Source organism: Oncorhynchus mykiss, chromosome 19 (genome assembly GCF_013265735.2).
Source record: "Oncorhynchus mykiss isolate Arlee chromosome 19, USDA_OmykA_1.1, whole genome shotgun sequence".
NCBI lineage: Eukaryota > Metazoa > Chordata > Actinopteri > Salmoniformes > Salmonidae > Oncorhynchus > Oncorhynchus mykiss.
The window spans coordinates 3,608,111-3,633,902 of NC_048583.1; the positions used below are offsets into that span (position 1 = coordinate 3,608,111).

Genomic DNA, 25,792 nt, shown 5'->3' on the forward strand with positions numbered 1-25,792 from the left:
AGAGGTCATTTCTCAATCTCGGCTGCCATCTAGTGGGCAAATACAGTCCGTGTCAAATCAGCGCTATTGGTCAGAATACAGTATAGAGTTGACTGGATTACAGATAATACAAGCATGGCTTTCCCCATAAAAATAAAAAAGTGAAATAATAGAAACTATTCTATTGGAGAATTATCTTTGAATTGCAATTGAAGGGTTACAGGCTTAACCATCATACAAACATGTATATTTCATGGATCTAACCGTTGGAGAAATTGTGCATCTTTATCAGATTATTGGAATAGGTAGAAATGCTCTCTAGTCATTGGCACACATTCTTATCTTGTGAACCACTCAAACTTTCAAATATATACCTAATCTAATCATACAATTTCCCCAATTCCTCCAAAATTCCAACCGATCACAGGCTAAATGGCATAATAGGTTGAAGTTTCATGTAATAACTTTGTTTCTGAGCAGGTTTACATTCCAATAACATTTTCTGTAACACATACTGGGTGTGGGTGGGCTCCAGGCATAAGCGACATAAACCGTAGGGCCCCGGCCGCTAGTGCCCTCCTCCTCCGACAAAAACAAATAAACAATAATTAGGAACTCAATTTACTGTTGAGTTATAACAGTGGAATACACTGTTGTGCTGCAGCAGGTTTTCTCCTGTTAAGTCGGTCATTGAAAGTCCCGAGTGGCGCAGCGGTTCTCAGTGCGAGCAGCGTCATCACAGATCCTGGTTTGATTCCAGGCTGTATCACAACCGGCCGTGATTGGGAGTCCCATAGGACGGCGCACAATTGGCCCAGCGTCGTCCGGGTGTGGCCGTGGTAGACCGTTATTGTAAATAAGAATTTGTTCTTAACTAACTTGCCTAGTTACATAAAAGTATTTTTAAAAACTGACAGTCGTTCAAATTAGCCATGTCAGCGAGCAATTTTTAGATTGGTAAATTAGTCTAGCCAGCTATCTGAATTTGTAGTACTCATGGCCGACTCTGGGTGTGACTTCTTCCACTTCCACATGAAAACATGTATTTCTCCCACAATGTCTGAAAGCACATAAACAATCAACCTGAAAGCAGAAGCAGGTCATGGCCAAACACACATGTACACACCTACACACACAGGCTAATATTAGAGTAACCTAACTATAAAGATTAACGAGGCTAAACGGCAAAATACACTCATACATTTAAACTGGGCCATGCGTCTCAAAATGTAAATGTATTCTTTAGAAGACTTTATTTGTATTTTTTTTAATCGCCCTGGGATATGAGCTGATCGCCTTCCGAAGTTTACATTTAAAATGGTTAGGATTTAGGGTAGGAACGTCCCAAAGATCTCGTATAGCACTGGTCGTTGCCTGAGCTCTACCGGCTCATCGCTCAGTGATGTGCGCAGGCGCCGTTGGGAGGTAATGGCCGTGTTCGAGAGGATCAAAGTCGCAATGTATCATGGGTAAATTTTGACTGAATGATCTACAATTAGTAGGGGAGTCATTATTTATGATGGAACGTGATTTGTAGATAGTTCAATCCGCAGTCATTTGATGCTCTCGAATACGGCCAATACTTGCCAATAAGATCCGTGTTGTTGTGTTTCCACTAGATAGCACAGCCACAAAGTTATGTCGTAAAAATGTATGAAAACAAAAATGAGAATTTTGGTCTTCATTCAAGGTTAGGGTTAGGTATAATGTTAGCAGCGTGGTTAAAGTTACGGTTAAGGTCAAGTTTAAAATTAAATTTTAAGAAGATAAATTGTAGAAATAGGCGGGGTTTATGAGTTTGTGGCTGGGGTAACTAGTAACGACCGTGTTGTCATAATCACCCATCCGTACCTGAGTGGGTGCAGGGTGATTCTCCTATTGTACAGAATAGGATAGGGGGAACCATGGCATACTTGCGAGGCGCCCCATCTAATATCCAGCGCACAGAGGATATGAATTCTGCGCGATTTTTGTGCTGAGCCAAGATCCTCAATTTTAAAACACAAAACCAGGACCTCGGATTATTTCTACACGCACCATTTTGATCGAAGAGGTCCATGATGGAGCACATCAGAACGCCAAAGGTAAACCAACCCTATATTTTAATTTCCATCCTATTCTTTGAGTTTAGTTAATCCTGTTCCTAAATGAAACCGCATTTCAGTTGCGTCTTCTAAAGATGTGACAACGTTGCTGATTGTGCCATCCCCTTTCTCATGTATCCAACATTCAGGGTTCCTGAAAATATAACAATTATACTCTCCGCAATGTATTTTCCTGGTTAAACCGTTGCAAAAATGAACACTCAAAAACATAGCTCATATGATGGCATGCCTGTAAATCTTAACATTAGAATTTGCACAATCCGTTTCATTCTTGTCCTGGCTTCTTGATGTTTATTCTAGTCTGCGGCGGGCATTTCTCCGCTGTGGATTCTAGCATAAAGGCAATAGGCCTCAATAAGGACACATTGTTACAGAATTCTGCGGTAGGTTACTTCTATTAAACAGTTATAACATTCCAGAATCTCAGACAGTCCTATCTACAACGACAACATGTGTAAACATTGAGTTCTATAATAACCTTGTTTTTATGAGAAGATATGCCTCCACCAATACAGTCAATCACACACATTCAGTACATTGTAGCCTATAGATATGATTACATTCCGTTTTGACCCCATTTATACTTGTGTGTGTGTGTGTGTGTGTGTGTGTGTGTGTGTGTGTGTGTGTGTGTGTGTGTGTGTCTGTGGCCCTATAGGTGGAGAATGTCCGCCTGATTGACCGTACGGCCCCTAGGAAAGCCATGGTGGGGACGCTGTACCTCTCCGCCACACACACCATCTTCGTGGAGAACAACCCAGAGACACGCAGAGAGACTTGGGTAGGAGCTAGGAAGTGATACCAGTTGTTTCAACAGACCCCATTCTGACACGAGACCTATCACAAGTCGTCTGGCCTGACACTGTTCTGACACAACTCCTCCTATCTACCCTGTGTGTGGCTTCCTTCCTGCCTTCTCAGAAAGATAGTATTGATTTGCTCCGGCACTTTGGAGACTCACCTCAAGTCAATGGACCTCATCCAATACATTTCCTCTTTAATGGATATCTCCTTCATACACATGATGTGAGATTTGTCGGTGTATTTAGGCCTTCTGAAGTGAACAGGAGTGGAACCCTTTTCTCAGGGCCGGATTCCAGAACAGGCACAGATGGTTGGGGCCCCCCTGGAGGTCGTGGGCCCCCAGATAGCATATGATAGCAATATTTGTTAAATTACGGGAAATCCGCTTTAAAATCTTCTAAATTGTCTCTCAGCCTCATGAAAAACTATAATGTGAACAAAAGCATGATGAGCTATAAAATAGCAAATTTTCTTCCCAGCCCCATACCAACAAAGTGTAGAAATGCAGGAAATTGGCTTTAAAACTGCAACGTGTTCTCTTATCCCCATAAAAACTATAGTTTAGTAAAAATGTAATTTGTCAGTTATTAAATGCATTGCTTATCATAACACTAAACTAATACTTATGTAGTAATGTCTGCTGTCCATTATTGACAGACGACTGCTGCGGGTGAGTAATCTGAGTGAAAAGTAAAAAATAAAAGCTTGCCTACCCTTCCACTTCCAGAATTGTTATATTTTCAACTTAGCAATAGATGCCACTGTGACAGCCGGCTCCCTTACCATTGGTAAGGGTTAGGGTTAGCATATCTGAGGGATCTGGATAGGTATCAGCAGTATAGTGGTAGAGCTTCCACCATATTGCCATCCCCTTACAGATCTGCAAACGTCAAAGGGTTAGTTGTTGCCAAGGGGAGGGGAGTGAATTGGGACCGTCTGTGAGAGTTCTCGGTTGTCATTGACAGGTGCTCCACAGCATGGTGGCCAGTGTGGAGCGGCCGCCCACCACCCCTTCAGGAAGCCACCTGGTCGTCCACACTAAGAACTTCCAGGTGGTTCAGCTGCTCATCCCCCAGGAGAGGGACGCCATGGATGTCCAGGCCTCGCTTGCACGCCTCTCTCGCCCAGGTGAGAGAGACTATCACCTTTCAGAACCCATTCACCTGGGTCCTGTTCAGTAGGGACACAACTCTTTGAACTGGAATGGAACAATGAGGTACTGCCAGGAATATACCACCTGGCCACTGCTGGTTTGCCTCTGAAGTTAAGTAGGGTTGGTCCTGGATGGGAGACCAGATGCTGCTAGAAGTTGTATTGGAGGGCCAGTAGGAGGCACTTTTTCCTCTGGTAAAAAATAATAATATATATATATACAGTGCCTTGCGAAATTATTCGGCCCCCTTGAACTTTGCGACCTTTTGCCACATTTCAGGCTTCAAACATAAAGATATAAAACTGTATTTTTTTGTGAAGAATCAACAACAAATGGGACACAATCATGAAGTGGAACGACATTTATTGGATATTTCAAACTTTTTTAACAAATCAAAAACTGAAAAATTGGGCGTGCAAAATTATTCAGCCCCTTTACTTTCAGTGCAGCAAACTCTCTCCAGAAGTTCAGTGAGGATCTCTGAATGATCCAATGTTGACCTAAATGACTAATGATGATAAATACAATCCACCTGTGTGTAATCAAGTCTCCGTATAAATGCACCTGCACTGTGATAGTCTCAGAGGTCCGTTAAAAGCGCAGAGAGCATCATGAAGAACAAGGAACACACCAGGCAGGTCCGAGATACTGTTGTGAAGAAGTTTAAAGCCGGATTTGGATACAAAAAGATTTCCCAAGCTTTAAACATCCCAAGGAGCACTGTGCAAGTGATAATATTGAAATGGAAGGAGTATCAGACCACTGCAAATCTACCAAGACCTGGCCATCCCTCTAAACTTACAGCTCATACAAGGAGAAGACTGATCAGAGATGCAGCCAAGAGGCCCATGATCACTCTGGATGAACTGCAGAGATCTACAGCTGAGGTGGGAGACTCTGTCCATAGGACAACAATCAGTCGTATATTGCACAAATCTGGCCTTTATGGAAGAGTGGCAAGAAGAAAGCCATTTCTTAAAGATATCCATAAAAAGTGTTTAAAGTTTGCCACAAGCCACCTGGGAGACACACCAAACATGTGGAAGAAGGTGCTCTGGTCAGATGAAACCAAAATTGAACTTTTTGGCAACAATGCAAAACGTTATGTTTGGCGTAAAAGCAACACAGCTCATCACCCTGAACACACCATCCCCACTTTCAAACATGGTGGTGGCAGCATCATGGTTGCTTTTCTTCAACAGGGACAGGGAAGATGGTTAAAATTGATGGGAAGATGGATGGAGCCAAATACAGGACCATTCTGGAAGAAAACCTGATGGAGTCTGCAAAAGACCTGAGACTGGGACGGAGATTTGTCTTCCAACAAGACAATGATCCAAACATAAAGCAAAATCTACAATGGAATGGTTCAAAAATAAACATATCCAGGTGTTAGAATGGCCAAGTCAAAGTCCAGACCTGAATCCAATCGAGAATCTGTGGAAAGAACTGAAAACTGCTGTTCACAAATGCTCTCCATCCAACCTCACTGAGCTCGAGCTGTTTTGCAAGGAGGAATGGGAAAAAATGTCAGTCTCTCGATGTGCAAAACTGATAGACATACCCCAAGCGACTTACAGCTGTAATCGCAGCAAAAGGTGGCGCTACAAAGTATTAACTTAAGGGGGCTGAATAATTTTGCACGCACAATTTTTCAGTTTTTGATTTGTTAAAAAAGTTTGAAATATCCAATAAATGTTGTTCCACTTCATGATTGTGTTCCACTTGTTGTTGATTCTTCACAAAAAAATACAGTTTTATATCTTTATGTTTGAAGCCTGAAATGTGGCAAAAGGTCGCAAAGTTCAATGGGGCCGAATACTTTCGCAAGGCACTGTATATGGTAGGAGGCACTTTTTTCTCTGGTAAAAAATTAATATATAGTAGGAGGCACTCTATTGTGTTATCATACGATAAGTCATATTGTGTCGTGGTTACATGAATCTGAATCATTTATTGTGTAGTGGTTAAATTAATCTGAATCATTTATTGTGTAGTGGTTAAATGAATCTGAATCATTTATTGTGTAGTGGTTAAATGAATATGAATCATCGTATGATCCTTTGATAGACTGTTGTATTGTTTCTCTGTTGTCCACAAGAGATTTACTGTGAGCTCTACTGCTTGTCCTTCAATATGATCCCAAAATGATTTTAGCTGATTTTAACATGATTCATGATCAAATATGATCATTTGTTTCTATCTGTTTTGCCCAGAGAAATATAGCGAGCTCTACTGCTTGTCCATCAATCCCAATGCTAACAAGGAGGAGAGGGAGGAATCCTGGAGTTTCCTAGACCTGCAGGCGGACTACAGACGCATGGGCGTGCCCAACAACCTCTGGGTCAGCACGCCAGCCAACAGCGAGTACAGGGTTAGTAGTATTACAGTCCTCCTCTGATTTTAACCACTATAGTCCTAATCAGATATTGAGTACAGGGTTAGTACAGTCCTCTTCCGATTTTAACCACTATAGTCTTAATCAGATAGTGAGCACAGGGTTAGTACAGTCCTCTTCTGATTTAAACCACTAAAGTCCTAATCAGATGGTTAGTACAGGGTTAGTACAGTCCTCTTCTGATTTTAACCACTATAGTCCTAATCAGATAGTGAGCACAGGGTTAGTCCAGTCCTCTTCTGATTTTAACCACTATAGTAATAATCAGATAGTGAGCACAGGGTTAGTCCAGTCCTCCTCTGATTTGAACCACTATAGTCCTAATCAGATAGTGAGTACAGGGTTAGTCCTCCTCTGATTTGAACCACTATAGTCCTAATCAGATAGTGAGTAGAGGGTTAGTACAGTCCTCTGTTGATTTTTCTGGTTTTGATAGAGTATTGAGTTAGTTATAGTCCTGATCTGATGTTGAGTACTGGGTTTGTTCAGTCTGGGTCTGATATTGACTATTGGGTTAGTAGCAGGGGTTGGAACTGAAATAATTTTCCAATCATTTCGTTCTGAACAGAATACAAAAAAAATTGTTTCATTCCACTGTTCCGGCCAGCAAAATAAAGTTCTGAACCGGTTCCAAGCCAAACAAAGAACCAGTTTATATCGTTCCTTTGTGTTCCTTTTTTAACCTGTGAAATTAACAGTTTAGCTCACAGTTAGCTCATAAAATTACTTCGCCAATCAGTGTGGATAGAGCAGGCAAGCTAGTTGTTTACATGCATGATGGGAGTGACAAGTGTAGCTTATGGCGCAATATGCTACTGAAGTTTTGTGGGTGGGGAGAGAGAGAGAGAGGGGGTTGAGGAGGAGGAGGCTTGAAGCGAATTAATGACTTGCATTATCTGAATTATCCACATAATTATACCTAGGAGGAGCAGCTTCTATGGAGGAACTTTGAATGTTCTTTGAGCTAGCTAACAAGCTTGTGTGTGCAGTGCGGCACCAGAATTATAAACATCTTACTATGTTGCAGTTAATAAATCCAACGTGACACGTGATAACTAGCCTTAAATTATCAGCATTGAAAAAGTTCATCCATTCTTCTCTAGCCAATTAAAAATCTCTCTCCCCATCTTCTGAATCAAGCTTGCAACGTCAATACAGTAGCCTATGCTTTGTAGGGTGGAGTTAGCCAAACAAGCACACGCACAGGCAAATATTTTCAGTTTGCAGGCAGACACTGGACTACGTTTGAGTGACAGAGTAAGGGCTTTACATAGGCGTTTTGTTGTGGGACTAGATAGAAAAAAATGCCTGGAAACGTAAAAGAACGTTATTAACCGGTTCTGTTCCGGAACAGTTGGGTTCATTTTTGTTCTAGGTTCCGTTTCTGTTCCTTGACATTTTTTGCTCTTTTTCGGTTTTCTGTTCTGTGAACCGGTTCCAACCACTGGTTAGTAGTATAGTCCTCCTCTTCTAAAGACTTTCTCTCTCTGCCTGCAGGTGTGTGATACGTACCCTTCAGAGCTGTTTGTGCCAAAGTCGGCCACACCTCCAGTCATCGTGGGGAGCTCTAAGTTCCGGAGCCGAGGGCGTTTACCTGTCCTGACGTACTTCCACCAGGATACCCTAGTGAGTGGATGGGGCATACTATCTGGGTCAATGGTGTGGGTTGACTCTGGAGAACAGTTGTTTTATGTTTGTTTCATTTAGGTGATTCGTCATGTTTAATTCTTATACCTGAACCAGTCACGGGTCGGAATATTGTGTGTTTTCTGTTTAAAAATGTCAAATGTCAAATGACTTTCATGACTGTTTAAATGGGGCGGCAGGATACCTAGTGGTTAGAGCGTTGGACTAGTAACCGGAAGGTTGCAAGTTCAAATGCCCCTGAACAAGGCAGTTAACCCACTGTTCCTAGGCCGTCATTGAAAATAAGAATTTGTTCTTAACTGACTTGCCTAGTTAAATAAAGGTAAAAAAATAATTTTTAAAATTTTTAAAAAATGTGGGCTTTCGCTTGAGCTGGATGTCATCACCAGTCACTTCAGCCTCTGACCCCTTCTTCTCCCAGGCTGCTATCTGCCGCTGTAGTCAGCCCCTGTCCGGCTTCAGCGCTCGCTCCCAGGAGGATGAACAAATGCTGGAGGCCATCATGAAGTCCAACCCAGGCAGTGACTACATCTACGTGGTGGACACCAGGCCAAAGGTCAGAGGTCACCATAGATAGACCCTTGGGTCAGGAAGTGTTGATATACTGTAACCTAGAGGTCAAGAGCGTTGGGCCAGTAACCGAAAGGCCACTGGTGCGAATCCACGAGCCAACTAGGTGAAAAGTCTGTTGATGTGCCCTTGAGCGAGAAACTTAACCCTAATGGCTCCTGTAAGTCGCTCTGGATAAGAGCGTCTGTTAATAGACTAAAATGTAACATGTAATGATGTCGTCAACAGTACGTATTTGACTGTATTGTGTTCTAATGATGATCATCTCTCTCCAGTTGAATGCGATGGCCAACCGGGCGGCTGGAAAAGGCTATGAGAACGAGGACCACTACGCCAACATCAAACTGCAGTTCATCGGCATCGAGAACATCCACGTGATGAGGAACAGCCAGCAGAAGATCATTGACGGTAATGAGTTCCTCTTTCCCTTCCAACCACGGCCGATGTTCTACTGATCAGTCAGTATTCCTACTCAGTTCACGCACATAGTTGTCAGGTTCATGCATTCCTTTGGGTTGGCTTGTGAATGTCCCACATTGTATGTGTGTATGCATGACTGACCTCTCTTCCTGTGTTGACCCTATAGTGGGTGAGCTCAAGACTCCCTCCATGGGCGACTTCCTGTGGGGGCTGGAGAGCTCCGGTTGGCTGAAGCACATCAAAGCCGTGCTGGACGCAGGCGTCTTCATCGCCAAGGTGATACACACTGGGCAGGGCACGTGAGCACACACACACACACACAATGGGTATACATTTCAATAATGTCATACTGCGATGTGTGTGTAGGCGGTTGCGGAGGAGGGTATCAGTGTGGTGGTCCACTGTTCGGACGGTTGGGACAGGACGGCCCAGGCCTGCTCTGTAGCCAGTGTTCTCCTGGAGCCTTACTACAGGACTATGAAGGGACTCATGGTAAGGCTTTAGCTTCCGTTCATCACACACTATCTACAGTCTACGTCATGGCACGTACAGACCCTCTTCTACTGTGATCCAATCCAGAGATCTAGTTAGCACACGTGGGGCCAGTTGTCCGGACCGCGGCGTCTCCATGAAGTATGTGTTTAGTCCCTGACTAGACATGGTCTGGGAAACTGGCCCGTCGGGTGCAAGAAAGACTTCATCTCTTCTTCCTGTCTTTTATCTTTTAGCTGCTAATCGAGAGGGACTGGGTGTCGTTCGGTCACAAGTTTTCACACAGGTCAGTCCGTCTAAGAACCCAACTCCTAACTCTACCGTTTGGTAGAATGAAGGTCCCTGCAGTGCCATGCATTTTACCTTCTCAAGTAGAGTCCTTCATCAGAACGAGAAGTGCATTTGTCACAGACAACATACAGCATGTCCGACCTACAAACCGTGTCGGCCGCCAGCGCTTTCAGATCCTCTCGCCACGTACCACGTGTTCCGCCATGTGTGCTGCGCTCAGGTCAGATCATAACCCCTGTGAAATTCAGCCGCTTTAGCAGCGACTGTCTGTCTCAGATTTCAGTTAGGATTGGTGAAGTAGAGTTATTCCACATCTTGGAGGTGTTTCACTCCAGTCTGTGCATGTTCTCTTATCAGCTGAAGTTATTGGCTAGATTAAAAAGGCACCTGACCTTGATGCAGTTGCCTAGAGGCATTACTGTTTAACCAGTGGGGTATAAAATTGCCATGACAACGCCCCAGGATGACCTATTTGTTCTGTGGTGGAAATTCCAGGGACACCTGACGCCTATCTTAAAATGAATCACTCTTTATTATCAGCCAGCTGGAGAGGTTACAACAAACTCTGCACACCGTACAGGTCTATTAGAAGCTCCGCTGGGGCTGTCCCAGCAGTTGTCTAATAAACGGCTATACACAGACAAGTTATATTTGCATGATTTAGCATAATTCATTCATCACTACCGGTGATTGAGCTGAGCAATACCTCAGCTGTAACTGAGCAATACCTCACGAGGCTCTCTGTCTCTGCGATACCTCGGTTGTTCCCATAGCAATATTCTGGGCATACTGCTAAGTTGAGGAACAGTGATAGTGATAGATTCCTCCATACACGATCAGTCAGTCACATGCATAATTGGTTATTAGAAAGTAGCATTGAGTCGATACATAACACTTCCCTCACAGTTCTTCAAATCTGCTTAAAAGGGGCAATCAGCAGTTAAAAAATGTACGCTTCTTTTACTCCAACGTTTGTAAACAAAGAAAACGTAAACAAACACTATGTAGCCTCCAAACATGGTTAAAACTATAATTTTGTTATCAAGGACGGTCAATCCTCGCATCCATAGCTCTGTCTATGAATTTGAGAGGGGTTACATCCCTCAGCTTTTCACCAAACCAGAGGCAGGGAGACCACTTTGTTTTTGTTTCTACTGCTGATTGCCACTTTAAACCCCTTATGAAAGTCTTTTAAGCCGCAGTCTTTCCTTCTCTGCAGGTACAACCATCTGGAAGGTGATCCTAAGGAGGTGTCCCCGGTGATAGACCAGTTCCTGGAGTGTGTGTGGCAGCTGTCAGAGCAGTTCCCCTGTGCCTTTGAGTTCAACGAGCGCTTCCTGGTTCAGCTGCACAGACACGTCTACTCCTGCCAGTACGGCAACTTCCTGGGCAACAGCCAGAAGGAGAGGAGGGACATGGGGTGAGACTGAGGGCGCCAATGTGACGGAGGTAGTTCAGTGAACCGTGCTTGTGTTACACGAATAACCTTGCCTGAGGCGTGAATACTTGTGTTAGCTCAGCGGGCTAACAACCGTGTGGTTCATAAGGCCGCTACAATCCCATTCCATGCAGGTCTCTGCCTTTCTTACATCAAGCTCTTCTGTACTGTAACCCCTCTCATGTATCACATCTGGTGTGGTTTTCTCCAACGTTGGTCAGGTTGCGTGAGAGGACTCACTCCCTGTGGCCCCAGCTGTGGAAGGACAGGGCACAGTACGCCAACCCCTTGTACAGGGCTGACCACACCCAGACTCAGGGGATGCTACGGCCAAACACCACCCCTTACTGCTTCAAGTGAGTTACTGCACCCTCTCAGTAGACTCACTGGGAAAACGAGTGAAAAAGCTAGGACTGGGACACTGAATGGTTTTTATTTACTTTGTGTCTTTGGGTACATCTGAGACGAAGGGTTGTGGGTTAAAACCCATCAGATGGTAGCCCGTTGTAGAAAGCACTTTACTTTGTAGTACAGTTTAGATACAGAGTGTTTGTTCAATAGATGTATTACGGTTTAGATCCAGAGTGTTTGTTCAATAGTTGTATTACGGTTTAGATCCAGAGTGTTTGTTCAATAGTTGTATTACGGTTTAGATCCAGAGTGTTTGTTCAATAGTTGTATTACGGTTTAGATCCAGAGGGTTTGTTCAATAGTTGTATTACGGTTTAGATCCAGAGGGTTTGTTCAATAGTTGTATTACGGTTTAGATCCAGAGTGTTTGTTCAATAGATGTAGTACAGTGTATCTTGTCTCCAAGGATGTGGAAGGGCATGTATAACCGTGTGGAGAAGAGCTCTCCTCCGCGCCAGACGCCCACCGACTTACTGACAGCCGTCAGGGAGGAGACTCAGCAGCTGGAGGAGGAGCTGACCAATCACCAGGAGGTAGCACCGGGAGGGACGGCCCAGCCGGGCACCAAACAAGGCATACAGACACGCTCGCGTAACGCTCCCAATGAACGCTGCTCTTTAAGGCCAATTTACAATTTTATCAATGTATTATTATCATTATTAATTACTATTAACTAGTTTATGCTGTTTTAACAACTATATCGTTGGGTTTTTACAGGGGAGGGGGCAAACACCATCAAGTCAAAGAAAACGTGTCTCAGAGGGGCGTTCAACAGGAGGGTTTCTGTTACATGTACAGTAGTCAGTCTGCTAGTAGTCTATAGACATAGTGATTCATTCATATTCTGTCCCAGACTTACTGGTAACACTTGTCTTTTCATTTTTTCCTCTGTCCATCTTCCAGAGGATTGCAGCCCTGACAAAAGTGGATCAAACTAAGGGTAATGCGGGTCAGAGGAAGATCAACAAAGTGTGTGAGGAAGAATGCAGGCTGGCTCATCCCACTGGAGATGGCCCCTTCACTAGCCCCCCTCAGGGCTATTCTCCCTCCCAGGGGGGGCCCCCGGGCTCGGCTATGACCCTGCCCTTGGGGCCCCCCAAGGGCCCTGGCCCTGACCCCGACGACCTCTCCTCGGCTTGCAGCGACATGGAATCGGGCGTGGCCGACCTCAGCAGCCGCTCCTCCAGCGGCGGCGACGACAACCAGGACCCCGACGAGGCCGTCTACTGCACGGCCTGAGCGAAAATGCCGATCAATGAGGGGCTTGTCGGAGGGGGGGTTGCCTTGTTGACGAAGGCACTTTGCATTGACAATTGAATATCACAGAGGTCTCTGTTTTGACAGGGCCAATTGGACTGGATTTTACTTGTGATTCTTTTGTTTTCTGTGTAGTTAGTATCGGAAGCACAACATGAGCACCTGCCGGGTATTGTGGTAACACTGGGTAGCCGTAGTGGATGTTTGAACCCCATACTAGTGTAAAATGTGAACAAAAATATTCCAGGACCAAACGTTTACAGCAAAGGCAAAACACTGGTGTGCAATATTTTGTCTTAAGCTATTATGTTGAGTTACAATGTACTGACTGACTGTACAACATTTTAAAACTAAATGTACATTTGTTTGTACTTTCCTTCAGACCAATGCAGTACATTGGTCGCACCAAGTAGGACTACCCCTCCGAAATCTATTTGTCCCTTCTGAAGTCTGAACAAGCATAGAGGCTACAATGTTTCCCAGTGGTATATCATGGTCGTGATCAGGAGGCAAAAAAAACAATTAAACGTTTCACTACGTTCTGCACTTATGAACACGACCCAGATAACACTGTCAAACACGGCACATGTTCTTGGTACATTCATCACCACCCAGTCTAGTTATGTTTACTGTCTCGTTCCAATAACCTGCCTTCTCACACAAATGAAGAAACACCGCACTTCTCAACTAGCCTGGATGAACAGAAATGTCTGCGTTGCCATGACTAGGCTTTTATTTGGTCTTGAAATGAAGTGAACGTTGCTGCTTATTAGTAATGAATCGAGAGACATACTCTTTCCTTTGGAAAGCCCATTGAACTGCGGTAACCTTTTCAGATGGTTATTCCCATTGCTGTGTATATGTAACTGTGTATACGAGTGCAGTCACTAGCGCTGTAGTATGAACACTTAGGACACATTAGAAACGTTCCAATATCAACACCAGCGCACCACTTAGAATGCATGGCCAACACATTGGTTCAATCTGAATGGGATGTGGGTGTGGATATTGGACCTCAAATCTCTTTGTGATAGGTAGCATTAGCTAGCCTGTGTACCATTCTGTCCTCTTGCCAACGGCCTACAGACGGGTTAGCTGACAACAGCACGAAAATATGTGTGTGCGCTTCAAAGGGGCAGAAAGCCGCGTGTTGTTAAGGTCCTGGATGGACAGATTACTAGCAACAATGACAAACTGCCATGTGGGGGGATCACAGGTGGCTCGTTTCATCTTGTTCTTGATCTATGCTAATATGGCTAACATTTGCTAGCTAGCTAACCAACAACTGTGACAATGTATTTGAGAGAAATACTCATTGTGGAACTTTATTTATGTTTTCAATAAACACTGGAGACTAAATATAGTTTACATGTTGTCAACAATCTAAGCCAACCACGTCTGTTTACCACGTCTGTTTACCACGTCCGTTTACCACGTACGTTTGCCCCATAGTTGCGCACGTGTCGGTTTTGTTGCTAAACAACCAACCCGTCTATGGAATGGTCATGGCTTGACAATGAGCAATGGAGTTGGTAAGAGCACAAACAGATCTGGGACCAGGCTAAGTATTAGACTGTTGAGAAACCACTTGTATGGTCAACCTGGGAAAACAACATGGCTGAATCCAATGGATCTCCTTTCCCACTGTCGTATTTAGTGTTTACTGTATACGTTGTTGTAAATGACCTGAAATAAACTATTCACTGACAAAGGGAAATGACATTTGATGTGCTGGTTTAAAACGCATTCTTTTACAGAACGGGATAGAGTGTACATGAGGTTAATGAACATGACTGTGCATTTCAGTCACACTAAAATGCAGTACACACACAGGTCAGATGTTAATGTTAGAAAAAAAGAATAATCAGGAATTCTTAGTAAACAAATGTTCTGAATGGTTTATTAACCTAAAGAAATTAAATAACATAGTACAAGGTGTCTGATTATAATAAAGCCTATTATTAACATTATTTAAATACAGTATCAGTTGTAGTTGGGTGTTCAGCAGCGTTAGCAAACTCATCATCCAAATTCAAGTAGGTATGTATGTATGAGACAAGTCATACCATCATCATCATCATCACTGGAAACTTTATACTGAAATGAGTTCAAAAGCCTAGTTCAGGATTACAATTCATACCACAATGGTTGCTTCTTAGCCTCTATCAACACCAATATGTGCTTCCTCTCTCTTTAGGGGTGTGTTGCTGGTAGATACATCTCCATACTTGAGAAGAGAAGAAAAGAAATACAGCCTATGATCAAGACAAAAATGGAACATTGTTAAACTTATCATTGCTCTCAAGTATAGTCATTCCTTACATCTATGAATTTGAGAGGTTACACTTCTCCAGTTGTTTACCCCTTTGTAGTTGTTTGAATCTCAGATTGCCCCTTTAAGGTCAGATTACATAAACCCTTCGTACAGTGTGTACTTCATCCAACAGAGTGGCGTTAGTGTGTTTACCTTTTATAAACATGTGTGAGGGGAAGGGGCTCAGTGGCTGCTGGGGAACTGTCCGTGTGTGTTGATGGACTGTTGCAGCTTCTCCTCTTTGGCCCTTCTGCTGTGGCAGAGCTGTACAGCGAGAAAACACACACACACACACACACACACAAATATCAAATCAAACATTGACTACTGTATAATAGCCAGTATTTACATAGAATCCCATTTCCTGGTTGTTGACTTGTTGCAGTACACCTTGTTCATATTACCACAGAGATGGTATTTACACTCTGTATAAACGTCTACACAACAGCTCAATGCTTCCCAGCTCTCTTTTCCTGGACTATGTTATGATCCTTCTAACTCTGCTAGTTCAGTGACTGGTGAAACACAGACATATCCATCCCCACACTATAGAATGCTGTTTGGACAACAAAGACGTGTTGAAATGTTGAAAAATACATCTGAGGTAGAATTCTGCAGTGTGCTGGTATCAGTCTTTCATTACTTCATGTCAGCTTGTTGACTTGACTTTTTGACAGTTAGTTCAGTTTACCGTCCTCTTCTCCATGAAGTTGGCCAGGAAGTCGTCGATGTCCGTCTTGCCCTCCAGGAAGCTCTCGGCCGTCTCCTCTGACTCCTCCTCCGCCTGGTGGGCTGCCACCTTCAGACGAGCCTGCAGGGCACTCAGACTGCAGCTCTGGAGAACAACACAAGTTCATAGAATGACACTTTAAAAAAAAAAAAAAAACATTTTTTGTTTTGTTTTCAAACCTCAAAATGGACTCAGACGTCAAGCCAAATCCATACCCTACAACATCAGTTGTGTTGTGAATAATCTGTACATGTTTCAACCCCAGAAACATGGACAAGATGAGCAGCGAATAAAACAACTCATTGCCTGGGTCATGGACAACATTGATGTACTTTTGAGGTTAGAAAACGTGATCGTCACGTGTGTGTTTGGTGCAGGGAACACCTCACCTCACTGATGTCATGCTGTCTCTGCATCTTGGTCTCAAAGGCCGATTTGTTCTGGGTTAGCTGCTCGTACTGTCAACACAACAAGTAAGAAACAACTAGCGCTCACAACACAATATACCGTCTATAGCAGTCTATAGCAGTAGGACTGATCCCGACCAACATTTCAACTTGGCTCAATGGTGCAAGGTGGTATCAGCTATAACGTTAGTAACAAACTGACAGTTGTCATGAGACATTCATACAGGTAGAGTGTGATTGCTAACGTATATTGACAGACAGACCTTCTGCATTCATTAGCCAGTGAATGTGTATTATTCAACAGCAAATAGCCTAGTGGTTAGAGCGTTGGGCCAGTAACCAAAAGGTTGCTAGATCGAATCCCAGAGCTGACAATATGACGTTCTGCCCCTGAACAAGGCAGTTAAACCCACTGTTCCCCGGTAGGCCGTCATTGTAAATTAGAATTTGTTCTTAACTGACTTGCCTAGTTAAATAAAGGTTAAAGATATATATATTTTTTTTTTACAAATTCTCACCTTGAACAGCATTTCTTGTCTCGTCCCCTCCAGCTGAGGTTCCAGCTGCAGGTTCTTCTCTGGGAGAGAGATGACCAAAACATGTCAGTGTGTGTCCCAGGGCAGCAGTGAACTCAGCTTCAACACTTCCCCACTTTCTAGCACACACTCATTTCACTACCTGCCCATATGAACTGACTGAGGATCTGTGTAACCATAGCGATTATGAGCTTGACACCAAAAGTGTCTCTCTGGGGACAGTTTGAACTTTTGGGCTCCCTATTTGGGCTCTCTGGGGACAGTTTGGGCTCTCTGGGGACAGTTTGTGATTTTGGGCTCTCTGGGGACAGTTTGTGATTTTGGGCTCTCTGGGATAGTAGCGCTTCATCTCCTTACTGAGTCAGATGAACTCATGGATAAAAATGTTATGTCTCTGTGTGCAGTATGAAGGGAGTTGTAGGTCATTTCTGGCGCCATTGCTAACTAGCATTAGCATGACTGGAAGCTCATAATAACCATGGTCCTTGCCCTAAGCATTTGTTTGTGTGTACATGGTGGGCTTTGGCTATACAGTGTCACCCACTTCCCAGTCAAGTTTAGCAACCACCACTAGTGTGTAGGGAGACTCACTGGCCATGTCCACAATGCTGTTGACCAGCTCCTCCTTGTCAGTGGTGACCTGTTTGAGCTGGGGCAGACACACAAACAACTCCAGCAGCACGTCCTCCTGCTCACTCATGTCCTTCAGCTGGGATACACTGGGGACAACACACACAGGCAGTCAGTCAGAGAGGGATATGGTGGGACAGATGGATGAAATCATACCTTGAAGGCAGAACCCAGTGTGTCAGAGTGAGCAATGAGCTGTCGCCCACTCTCAGCTATGATGTGGGCGTGCCCCAAGGGTCAATACTAGGGCCCCTTCTGTTCAGCCTGTAAATTAATGCACTGCCTGTACTGGGTCTGAAGTTCAAATGTATGCAGATGATACAGTGCTATATGTGCATGCAAAGAGCAAACAACAAGCTGCACAAGAACTCACTACTGTAATGGTCCAGGTTACAAAGTGGCTCAGTGACTCGTGTTTGCATCTCAATGTGAAAACAACTGTCTGCATGTTCTTCACAAAGAGGGCAACAGATGCTACTGAGCCAGATGTCTATGTGTCAGGGGAGAAGCTCCAGGTGGTATCTGATTTTAAGTACCTTGGCATCATACTTGATTCCAACCTCTCTTATAAAAAGTAGGTGAACAAGGTAACTCAAATAACCAAATTCAACTTAGCGAATTTGCGATTCATGCGAAATTGTTTGACTACAGAGGTAGCAAAACTGTACTTCAAATCTATGATACTCCCCCACTTAACATACTGCTTGACTAGTTGGGCCCAAGCTTGATGTACAACATTAAAACCTATTCAGTCTGTCTACAAACAGGCTCTCAAAGTGCTTGATAGGAAGCCGAATAGCCATCATCATCCTCAAAAAACATGAGCTCTGCCTCCTGGGTGGCGCAGTGGTTAAGGGCGCTGTACTGCAGCGCCAGCTGTGCCACCAGAGACTCTGGGTTCGTGCCCAGGCTCTGTCGCAACCGGTCGTGACCGGTCCGTGGGGCGACGCACAATTGGCCCAGCGTCGTCCGGGTTAGGGAGGGCTTGGCCAGTAGGGATATCCTTGACTCATCGCGCACCAGCGACTCCTGTGGCGGGCCGGGGGCAGTGCACGCTAACCAAGGTTGCCAGGTGCACGGTGTTTCCACCGACACATTGGTGCGGCTGGCTTCCGGGTTGGATGCGCGCTGTGTTAAGAAGCAGTGTGGCTTGGTTGGGTTGTGTTTCGGAGGACGCATTACTTTCAACCTTCGTCTCTCCCGAGCCCGTATGGGAGTTGTAGCGATGAGACAAGATAGTAGCTACTAAACAATTGGACACCACGAAATTCGGGAGAAAAAGGGGCTAAAATTCAAGGAAAAAAAAAAAGAAAAAAAAACATGAGCTCCTGAGTTGGGAAAATCTTGTGCAATAAACTGATGCATGTCTTGTATTCAAGATACTAAATGGCCTGGCTCCTCCTCCACTCAGTACTTTTGTTAAACAGAAAACCCAAACCCATGGCAGCAGATCCACAAGGTCTGCCATGAGAGGTGACTGTATAGTTCCCCTAAGGAAAAGCACCTTTAGTAAATCCACTTACTCTGTGAGAGCTTCCCATGTCTGGAACATACTGCAATCAGAAACAAACAACTGCACCACCGATCACACCTTCACAAAAAACATGAAGACATGGCTAAAGGCCACTCAGACTTGAACATAATCCCCATCTTTGTATGGCCTTTTTCCATGTTGTCTGTAGCTTGTAGGTGTGGAAACACAGTTTCTTTTACATATTTTGTTTAGTTGCTTTCTGTGATGTGTTGCTCTGTTTGCGTGTTGCTTGTCCTATGTTGCTTTGTCTGCGTGCTACAGGTTGCTCCTGTGTTTCTCTGTCTCCGTGCTACGTGTTGTTTGTTATATGTTGCTCTGTCTGCGTGCTACGTGGTGATTGTTCTATTTTTCTCTGTCTGCATGCTACTTGTTCTGTTTGTCTGCGTGCTATGTGTTGCTTGTTCTATGTTTCTCTGTCTGCGTGCTGCGTGTTGCTTGTCCTATGTTGCTTTGACTGCATGCTACAGGTTGCTCCTGTGTTTGTCTGTGTGCTACATGTTGCTTGTTCTATATTTCTCTGTCTGCGTGCTACATGTTGCTTGTTCTATGTTTCTCTGTCTGCGTGCTACATGTTGCTTGTTAAAACATTTCTCTGTCTGCGTGCTACAGGTTGCTCCTGTGTTTGTCTGCGTGCTACATGTTGCTTGTTCTATGTTTCTCTGTCTGCGTGCTACGTGTTGCTTGTCATTTGTTCTCTGTCTGCATGCTACTTGTTGCTTGTTCTATGTTTCTCTGTCTGCATGCTACCTGTTCTGTTTCTCTGTCTGCGTGCTACGTGTTGCTTGTTCTATGTTTCTCTGTCTGCGTGCTACGTGTTGCTTGTTCTATGTTTCTCTGTCTGCGCGCTAAATGTTGCTTGTCCTATCGTTGCTCTGTCTGCCTGTTATATGTTTCTCTGTCTGCGTGCTACGTGTTAATTTTGTTCTATGTTTCTCTGTCTGCGTGCTACGTGTTGCTTGTCCTATCATTGCTCTGTCTGCCTGTTATATGTTTCTCTGTCTGCGTGCTACGTGTTAATTTTGTTCTATGTTTCTCTGTCTGCGTGCTACGTGTTGCTTGTCCTATCGTTGCTCTGTCTGCCTGTTATATGTTTCTCTGTCTGCGTGCTACGTGTTAATTTTGTTCTATGTTTCTCTGTCTGCATGCTACGTGTTGCTTGTCATATGTTTCTCTGAATGTGCTTAATGCTCATCGTTTGTCTGTATTGATATTGTCATTGCTTTTAATATCCTGCCCAGGGACTGCGGTTGAAAATTAGCCAGGTGGCTAAACTGGCACTTTTACTGAAACGTTGTCCCTGTAAAAATAAAAATAAATACCAAACATGGGAGAGAGAGGAAAGCGCTAATATGTAGGTTGATGTGGGATTAAGTGATTGAAACCCAAACGTGAAGGTTCAGAATTGGAAGACAATATAACTTTATTGTCCAAACAAGATGGACTATCCCTGATTGATCATTGGCTGTCAATTATTTACATGCCTCTCAGTGAAAATTGGTGGGACGAGGTATAGGAGGACTGACTCATTGAAATGGATGAAATGGAATTCATGGAACAAAGTCAAACATGTTGTTTCCATATGTTTGATACCATTCCAGCCATTACAATGAGCCTGTCCTCCTATAGCTCCTCCCACCAGCCTCCACTGAAACCTATATACATATCATTATATCTAAACGTTTCTTTGAGTCGTGTCCTCATACGTTACCCTTTGGACTCAACGGCCCAAAAAGTGGGCGACGTATTAAACTCCAGTGGCAGAATGCACATACCTCATTTCAGACAGCTCAGGAAATGTTTCAGGAATCTCAGGCATCTTGTACATGTGGCCGTTCAACCCAGCCTGTTGCAGACAGAGTGATATCACGTCTTATGTAGCTAACCAACACATAAAACAAGTAGCTAAGCACTTGACCATCACAGCAGTACTCCAGCACAGAAGCTCTAGTCCGCAGGTGACTGACAGGCCTCAGTGCCTGGCAACAGTTGTTAAGGTATTGTGTGCTTAGGGCTGGTGGTGAGGTGTTTTGAAAATAAAGTATAATATAATAGATGCCCCCAATGATTCTAACTAGAAGAATAGGTCAGTCTGTGGTAGAGGTCGACCGATTATGATTTTTCAACGCCGATACCGATTATTGGATTAATCGGACGATTTTTATTTATTTATTTGTAATAATGACAATTACAACAATACTGAATGAACACTTATTTTAACTTAATATAATACATCAATAAAATACATTTAGCCTCAAGTAAATGATGAAACATGTTCAATTTGGTTTAAATAATGGAAAAACATAGTGTTGGAGAAGAAAGTAAAAGTGCAATATGTGCCATGTAAGAAAGCTAATGTTTAAGTTCCTTGCTCAGAACATATGAAAGCTGGTGGTTCCTTTTAACATGAGTCTTCAATATTCCCAGGTAAGAAGTTTTAGGTTGTAGTTATTATAGGAATTATAGGACTATTTCCCTCTATACCATTTGTATTTCATTAACCTTTGACTATTGGATGTTCTTATAGGCACTTTAGTATTGCCATTGTAACAGTATAGCTTCCGTCCCTCTCCTCGCTCCTCCCTGGGCTCGAACCAGCAACACAACGACAACAGCCACCATCGAAGCAGCGTTACCCATGCAGAGCATGGGGAACAACTACTAGAAGGCTCAGAGTGAGTGACGTTTGAAACGCGATTAGCGCGCGCTAACTAGCTAGCCATTTCACTTCGGGTTACACCAGCCTCATCTCGGGAGTTGATAGGCTTGAAGTCATAAACAGCGCAATGCTTGACGCACAACGAAGAGCTGCTGGCAAAACGCACAAAAGTGCTGTTTGAATGCTGCTTCTGCCTACCACCGCTCAGTCAGATACTTAGATACTTGTATGCTCAGTCAGATTATATGCAACGCTAGGTAATATCTAGTAATATCATCAACCATGTGTAGTTAACTAGTGGTTATGATTGATTGTTTTTTATAAGATAAGTTTAATGCTAGCTAGCAACTTACCTTGGCTTACTACATTCGTGTAAGAGGCAGGTCGTTATTGTTTGACTAGTTAACTGTAAGGTTGCAAGATTGAATCTCCCGAGCTGACAAGGTGAAAATCTGTCGTTCTGCCCCTGAACAAGGCAGTTAACCCACCGTTCCTAGGCTGTAATTGAAAATAAGAATGTGTTCTTAACTGACTTGCCTAGTTAAATAAAGGTATATAAAAAAAAAAAATGCTTTTTTAAATCGGCGCCCAAAAATACTGATTGCTGATTGTTATGAAAACTTGAAATCGGCCCTAATTAATCGCCCATTCCGATTAATCGGTCGACCTCTCGTCTGTGGGTATTTGTCTGTCCTGATGAAACATTGCTACATTAAACCTCTTGGGGCGTCTAAACTGCATGCCAAGTAGTCTCCTTAACTTATACATTTAGGTATTATGTCGGTCAGTATTAGCCAGATATCTACTGGGTAAACTACACTTCAATGAACCTGTGGTAGTGCGTTTACCTGGGAGTCTGCGGTGGGTACGGGGAGAGGCAGGTCGGTGATGAGGCCATAGACAGGGGCTGCTGCCCAGGGAGGGCAGTGACCGTGAGCTCCTTCTACACCCGCGTGAGGCATGGGGGGCGGGGTGGGGCCCATGGGGCGCAGCCCGTAGTGGAAGCTCTGTGTGGGGTAGGGAGGCATCCCCGACGGCTTGTACATGTTACTGCACAACAGAGAGAGAGAGATGGCAGGGAGGAAAGATGGGAGAAACAGAAAGCTGATGAGAATGGGCTCCCTTTGTGAAGAAACAGTACTCAGTTAAATGACACTAGTCACTGAGCTAGTCTTTCTGCCTCCTTGTATCCTTTACTGTAAAGCTATGGCAGTTATTATGGCTGTCTCATGTGACTTTGTACACCTTTTCATCGTCCTTTCACTGCGTATTACACGCAACCCAAAGAATTTGCCTTCAACGGCCAACAAAGGATTACATGATGACATGTTATGTGTGTGTGTGTGTGTGTGGTACTGACTAACGGAAGCCGGTGGGGCCAGACGTCAGGACCGGTGGACTCTTCCAGAACTCATCCAGGAGACTCTGGATGACTTTGCCCAGATCTGAGTGCATTCCAAACTGAGAACATAGGCCTGTTAGCTTCATGACAAGCACATGAATACCAGATGTTTGCATCCATGTCAACACCTGCCCTTATACAGACAATGAACTAGTAACTAAACAATTATAAATACCTAGAGAAAAACATAAAATGGCTACCATTCAGATCACCACAGACTTAACTTCCCTTGTCTCTTGTATTGTTGACATAGACCTAAATAACATCATATCTAGTTGAGAAGGACTTACATTGGTAATGAGGGGGCTGGTAACCATGGTGCCATTGTTGCTGTCTACCAGGTGATGTCCTACTGGAGGGTACACACTGACTACTGGTTTCTCCTGGGGAAACTGAGGCGGAAGCAAGCTGCAGAGGACGAGAAAGAGAAGAGGGAGAAAGGTAGAGAGAGAGGTCATTGAACGTGATAGTAGCCTATGAGTTCTGAGTGTTTGAGTACTGTTGATCGTGCAAGAAATAATCAACAAGTCAGACATAGCCAAGTAAATGGAAGATTAAACTAACTGTACTGTAAACCAATGGCAGGATGAGCTTTTGGGGTTTACACACATGTTGACACTGATGGGACAACATGCTCATATGTTGATGCTAAAACGTAAACATGTATTCATCTGTTAATGCGAACTCTGTAAACGTGCAGCTCGCTCACATGTTGACGCTGATGGTTGAGTTGTTGACTGTGAAAGGGATTCTGTACTCCACATCTTTCTGGATCTCGGCTAGGCTGTAGGAGAAAACCGAAACATGTAACGTTAGATACAAACCAGTTTATCCACCTTACACACAATACTTTGACACGTCAATCCAAAACGTATTTAGCTAGCTAGTATATTGAAAAAGATAGTGACACACGTATATATTAGACATATTGTTCATATTAGTTACATAACGTTACAATTATGTCACCTATAAAGTTAGGCTGACTATCTAGAAGAGCGCTGAGGGGCACCTCTCTCTAATGTTACTTGTAAACAATACATAATACCTTAATCTGACCTAGTCCCATCAACTGTCGGTGTTGCGATGGGGGCACTAACGTTAGCTAGCTAGACATCGCACGATACACACTAATTACACCTTGTGACAACGCTTTAAATAGTAGCAAATACTTTAGCTAGCTATCAAGGCTGACAAGCCACGGATTAGCCATAACTAGCTAGTTAGCATTGCTAGTACGTGATGTTGATTTACCTGGAGTGGGCAGCTTTGAGAGACTCGATCTGCCGTTGTCTTTGTTGCTGCAAGCTATTAAGAGGTGGGAGAGGTCCGGAACCCTTGGATGAGGGGAAAAGCCAGTTCATCCTATTCTGGCTGGGCACGAGCTTGAACTTAATGACTAGCTAGCTAATGAATTAATAAATCACTATCCAGCCTCAACAAGAACAGACAAGGGAAGGAGAAAACCCCGTCGAGATGTAGCCAATATTCGCTAGCCTGTACCTTCTAGCTACTTGCACAGCGATAACTTTCAGTATGGCATATCTTAGATGGTCGTAAAAAATAACTATTCAATTTCTCCGCTTGAAGCATTTATCCAAAATTGGCACTGTCATTCTTGGTAAGCTTAGTAGCTACCGAGCACATAAACGGATAATAGGAAGACAACAACCCTCGTTGTGTACGAGCATGATTAAGTAGTTTGCGTACTACCTCACTGTACACAAAGAAACCAGGAAGGTAAATGTACAAGTATTTTGGGGGGGAAATAACAAACTATACTGAGATATATTTAAAAGGAATGAAATTGTTCTCAATACTGTTGTGACAAATGTAACATAATTGTAATGTTTTTTTTTACATTCTCCGCATCAGGAGTTGAGAGGTCAATGCGCATACTTCAATGACGTCACCATTTGTTTTACAGTTTGTACCACAGCATTCCTATGGTTTCTACTGTCACTACAAATAACATCGATTGGGCAATAGGGGGAAAAAAATACTCTAGAAGATTTAAGAACTCCATTTCTAATTAAATTAACGTTACTTTATCATGACCTGGTGAAAGAATACATTGCATGTTTTCACTCTTATATAAGCCTAATGATAAAGTAAATACCATGATAACAGCCGGCACATAAACGTTACTATACCACCTACTATTGACATTACATATAGTCTATACATACCAGTTATGATCAGTATTCTTGTTTGATTTACACAAACTAAATCTAACCACTCTGTGTTAGGGTGAGAAACCATTTGATAACCTGAACTACAATACATGTACCAAAGAAGTTAATATTAACAATATTAAGCGCTAACCACTCTGATCATATTCCCTCCCTCAATGCTCCACAAGGAAGCAAAGAACGGTCATCAATGGCAGAGAGCGGATGAACTGAATCATTACTCAAAGCCCGCTTCGCGCTCAGAAGGGAATATCGCATCTCATCATCGTGGGTTACGAGATCTAACACTTTAGAAACACATTTCTCAAGTCAAGAACTATAGAAATGATCCCTGAAAGTATAGTCTTAACGTATCTTAGGGCGAGCAAGCTTAGGCCATGTTGGAGCAATCAGTCTGACTGACGGTTTCACAGCTCCCTCCCTCACTGT

At 43.6% G+C, this 25,792-nt stretch overlaps 2 protein-coding genes and 1 non-coding gene across 5 annotated transcripts; 1 reads left to right on the plus strand and 2 right to left on the minus strand.

Moving 5' to 3' along the window:
* The first annotated feature begins 1,467 nt into the window (after window positions 1–1,467).
* On the plus strand, window positions 1,468–14,682 carry LOC110497294 (myotubularin-related protein 7). 2 transcript variants are annotated; one of them, XM_036953977.1, is made up of 14 exons: window positions 1,468–2,063; window positions 2,743–2,865; window positions 3,854–4,016; window positions 6,258–6,415; window positions 7,937–8,065; window positions 8,508–8,642; window positions 8,932–9,064; window positions 9,243–9,352; window positions 9,443–9,568; window positions 9,805–9,854; window positions 11,079–11,279; window positions 11,519–11,653; window positions 12,115–12,241; window positions 12,612–14,682. In XM_036953977.1, the coding sequence occupies exons 1-14, from the start codon at window positions 2,037–2,039 to the stop codon at window positions 12,945–12,947; spliced, it is 1,953 nt and encodes a 650-aa protein (XP_036809872.1). In that variant the 5' UTR covers window positions 1,468–2,036; the 3' UTR covers window positions 12,948–14,682. The 2 variants fall into 2 exon arrangements, with proteins under 2 accessions (XP_036809872.1, XP_036809873.1); XM_036953978.1 differs by having other exon boundaries at window positions 1,471–2,063; window positions 12,115–12,281; window positions 12,612–12,756.
* Window positions 14,683–14,836: 154 nt separating this feature from the next.
* On the minus strand, window positions 14,837–24,906 carry LOC110497297 (vacuolar protein sorting-associated protein 37A). 2 transcript variants are annotated; one of them, XM_036953981.1, is made up of 12 exons: window positions 24,426–24,906; window positions 23,884–23,958; window positions 23,465–23,582; window positions 23,133–23,233; window positions 22,621–22,822; window positions 20,889–20,959; window positions 17,544–17,671; window positions 16,935–16,993; window positions 16,399–16,467; window positions 15,971–16,114; window positions 15,433–15,543; window positions 14,837–15,192 (listed from the first exon to the last, which is right to left on the minus strand). In XM_036953981.1, the coding sequence occupies exons 1-11, from the start codon at window positions 24,533–24,535 to the stop codon at window positions 15,463–15,465; spliced, it is 1,158 nt and encodes a 385-aa protein (XP_036809876.1). In that variant the 5' UTR covers window positions 24,536–24,906; the 3' UTR covers window positions 14,837–15,192; window positions 15,433–15,462. The 2 variants fall into 2 exon arrangements, with proteins under 2 accessions (XP_036809876.1, XP_036809875.1); XM_036953980.1 differs by having other exon boundaries at window positions 14,839–15,220; window positions 24,426–24,905.
* Window positions 24,907–25,494: 588 nt separating this feature from the next.
* Window positions 25,495–25,710, minus strand: LOC118941563. The gene has a single exon (XR_005037860.1). It is a non-coding gene; the product is annotated as a small nucleolar RNA U3 (small nucleolar RNA).
* Window positions 25,711–25,792: the final 82 nt, after the last annotated feature.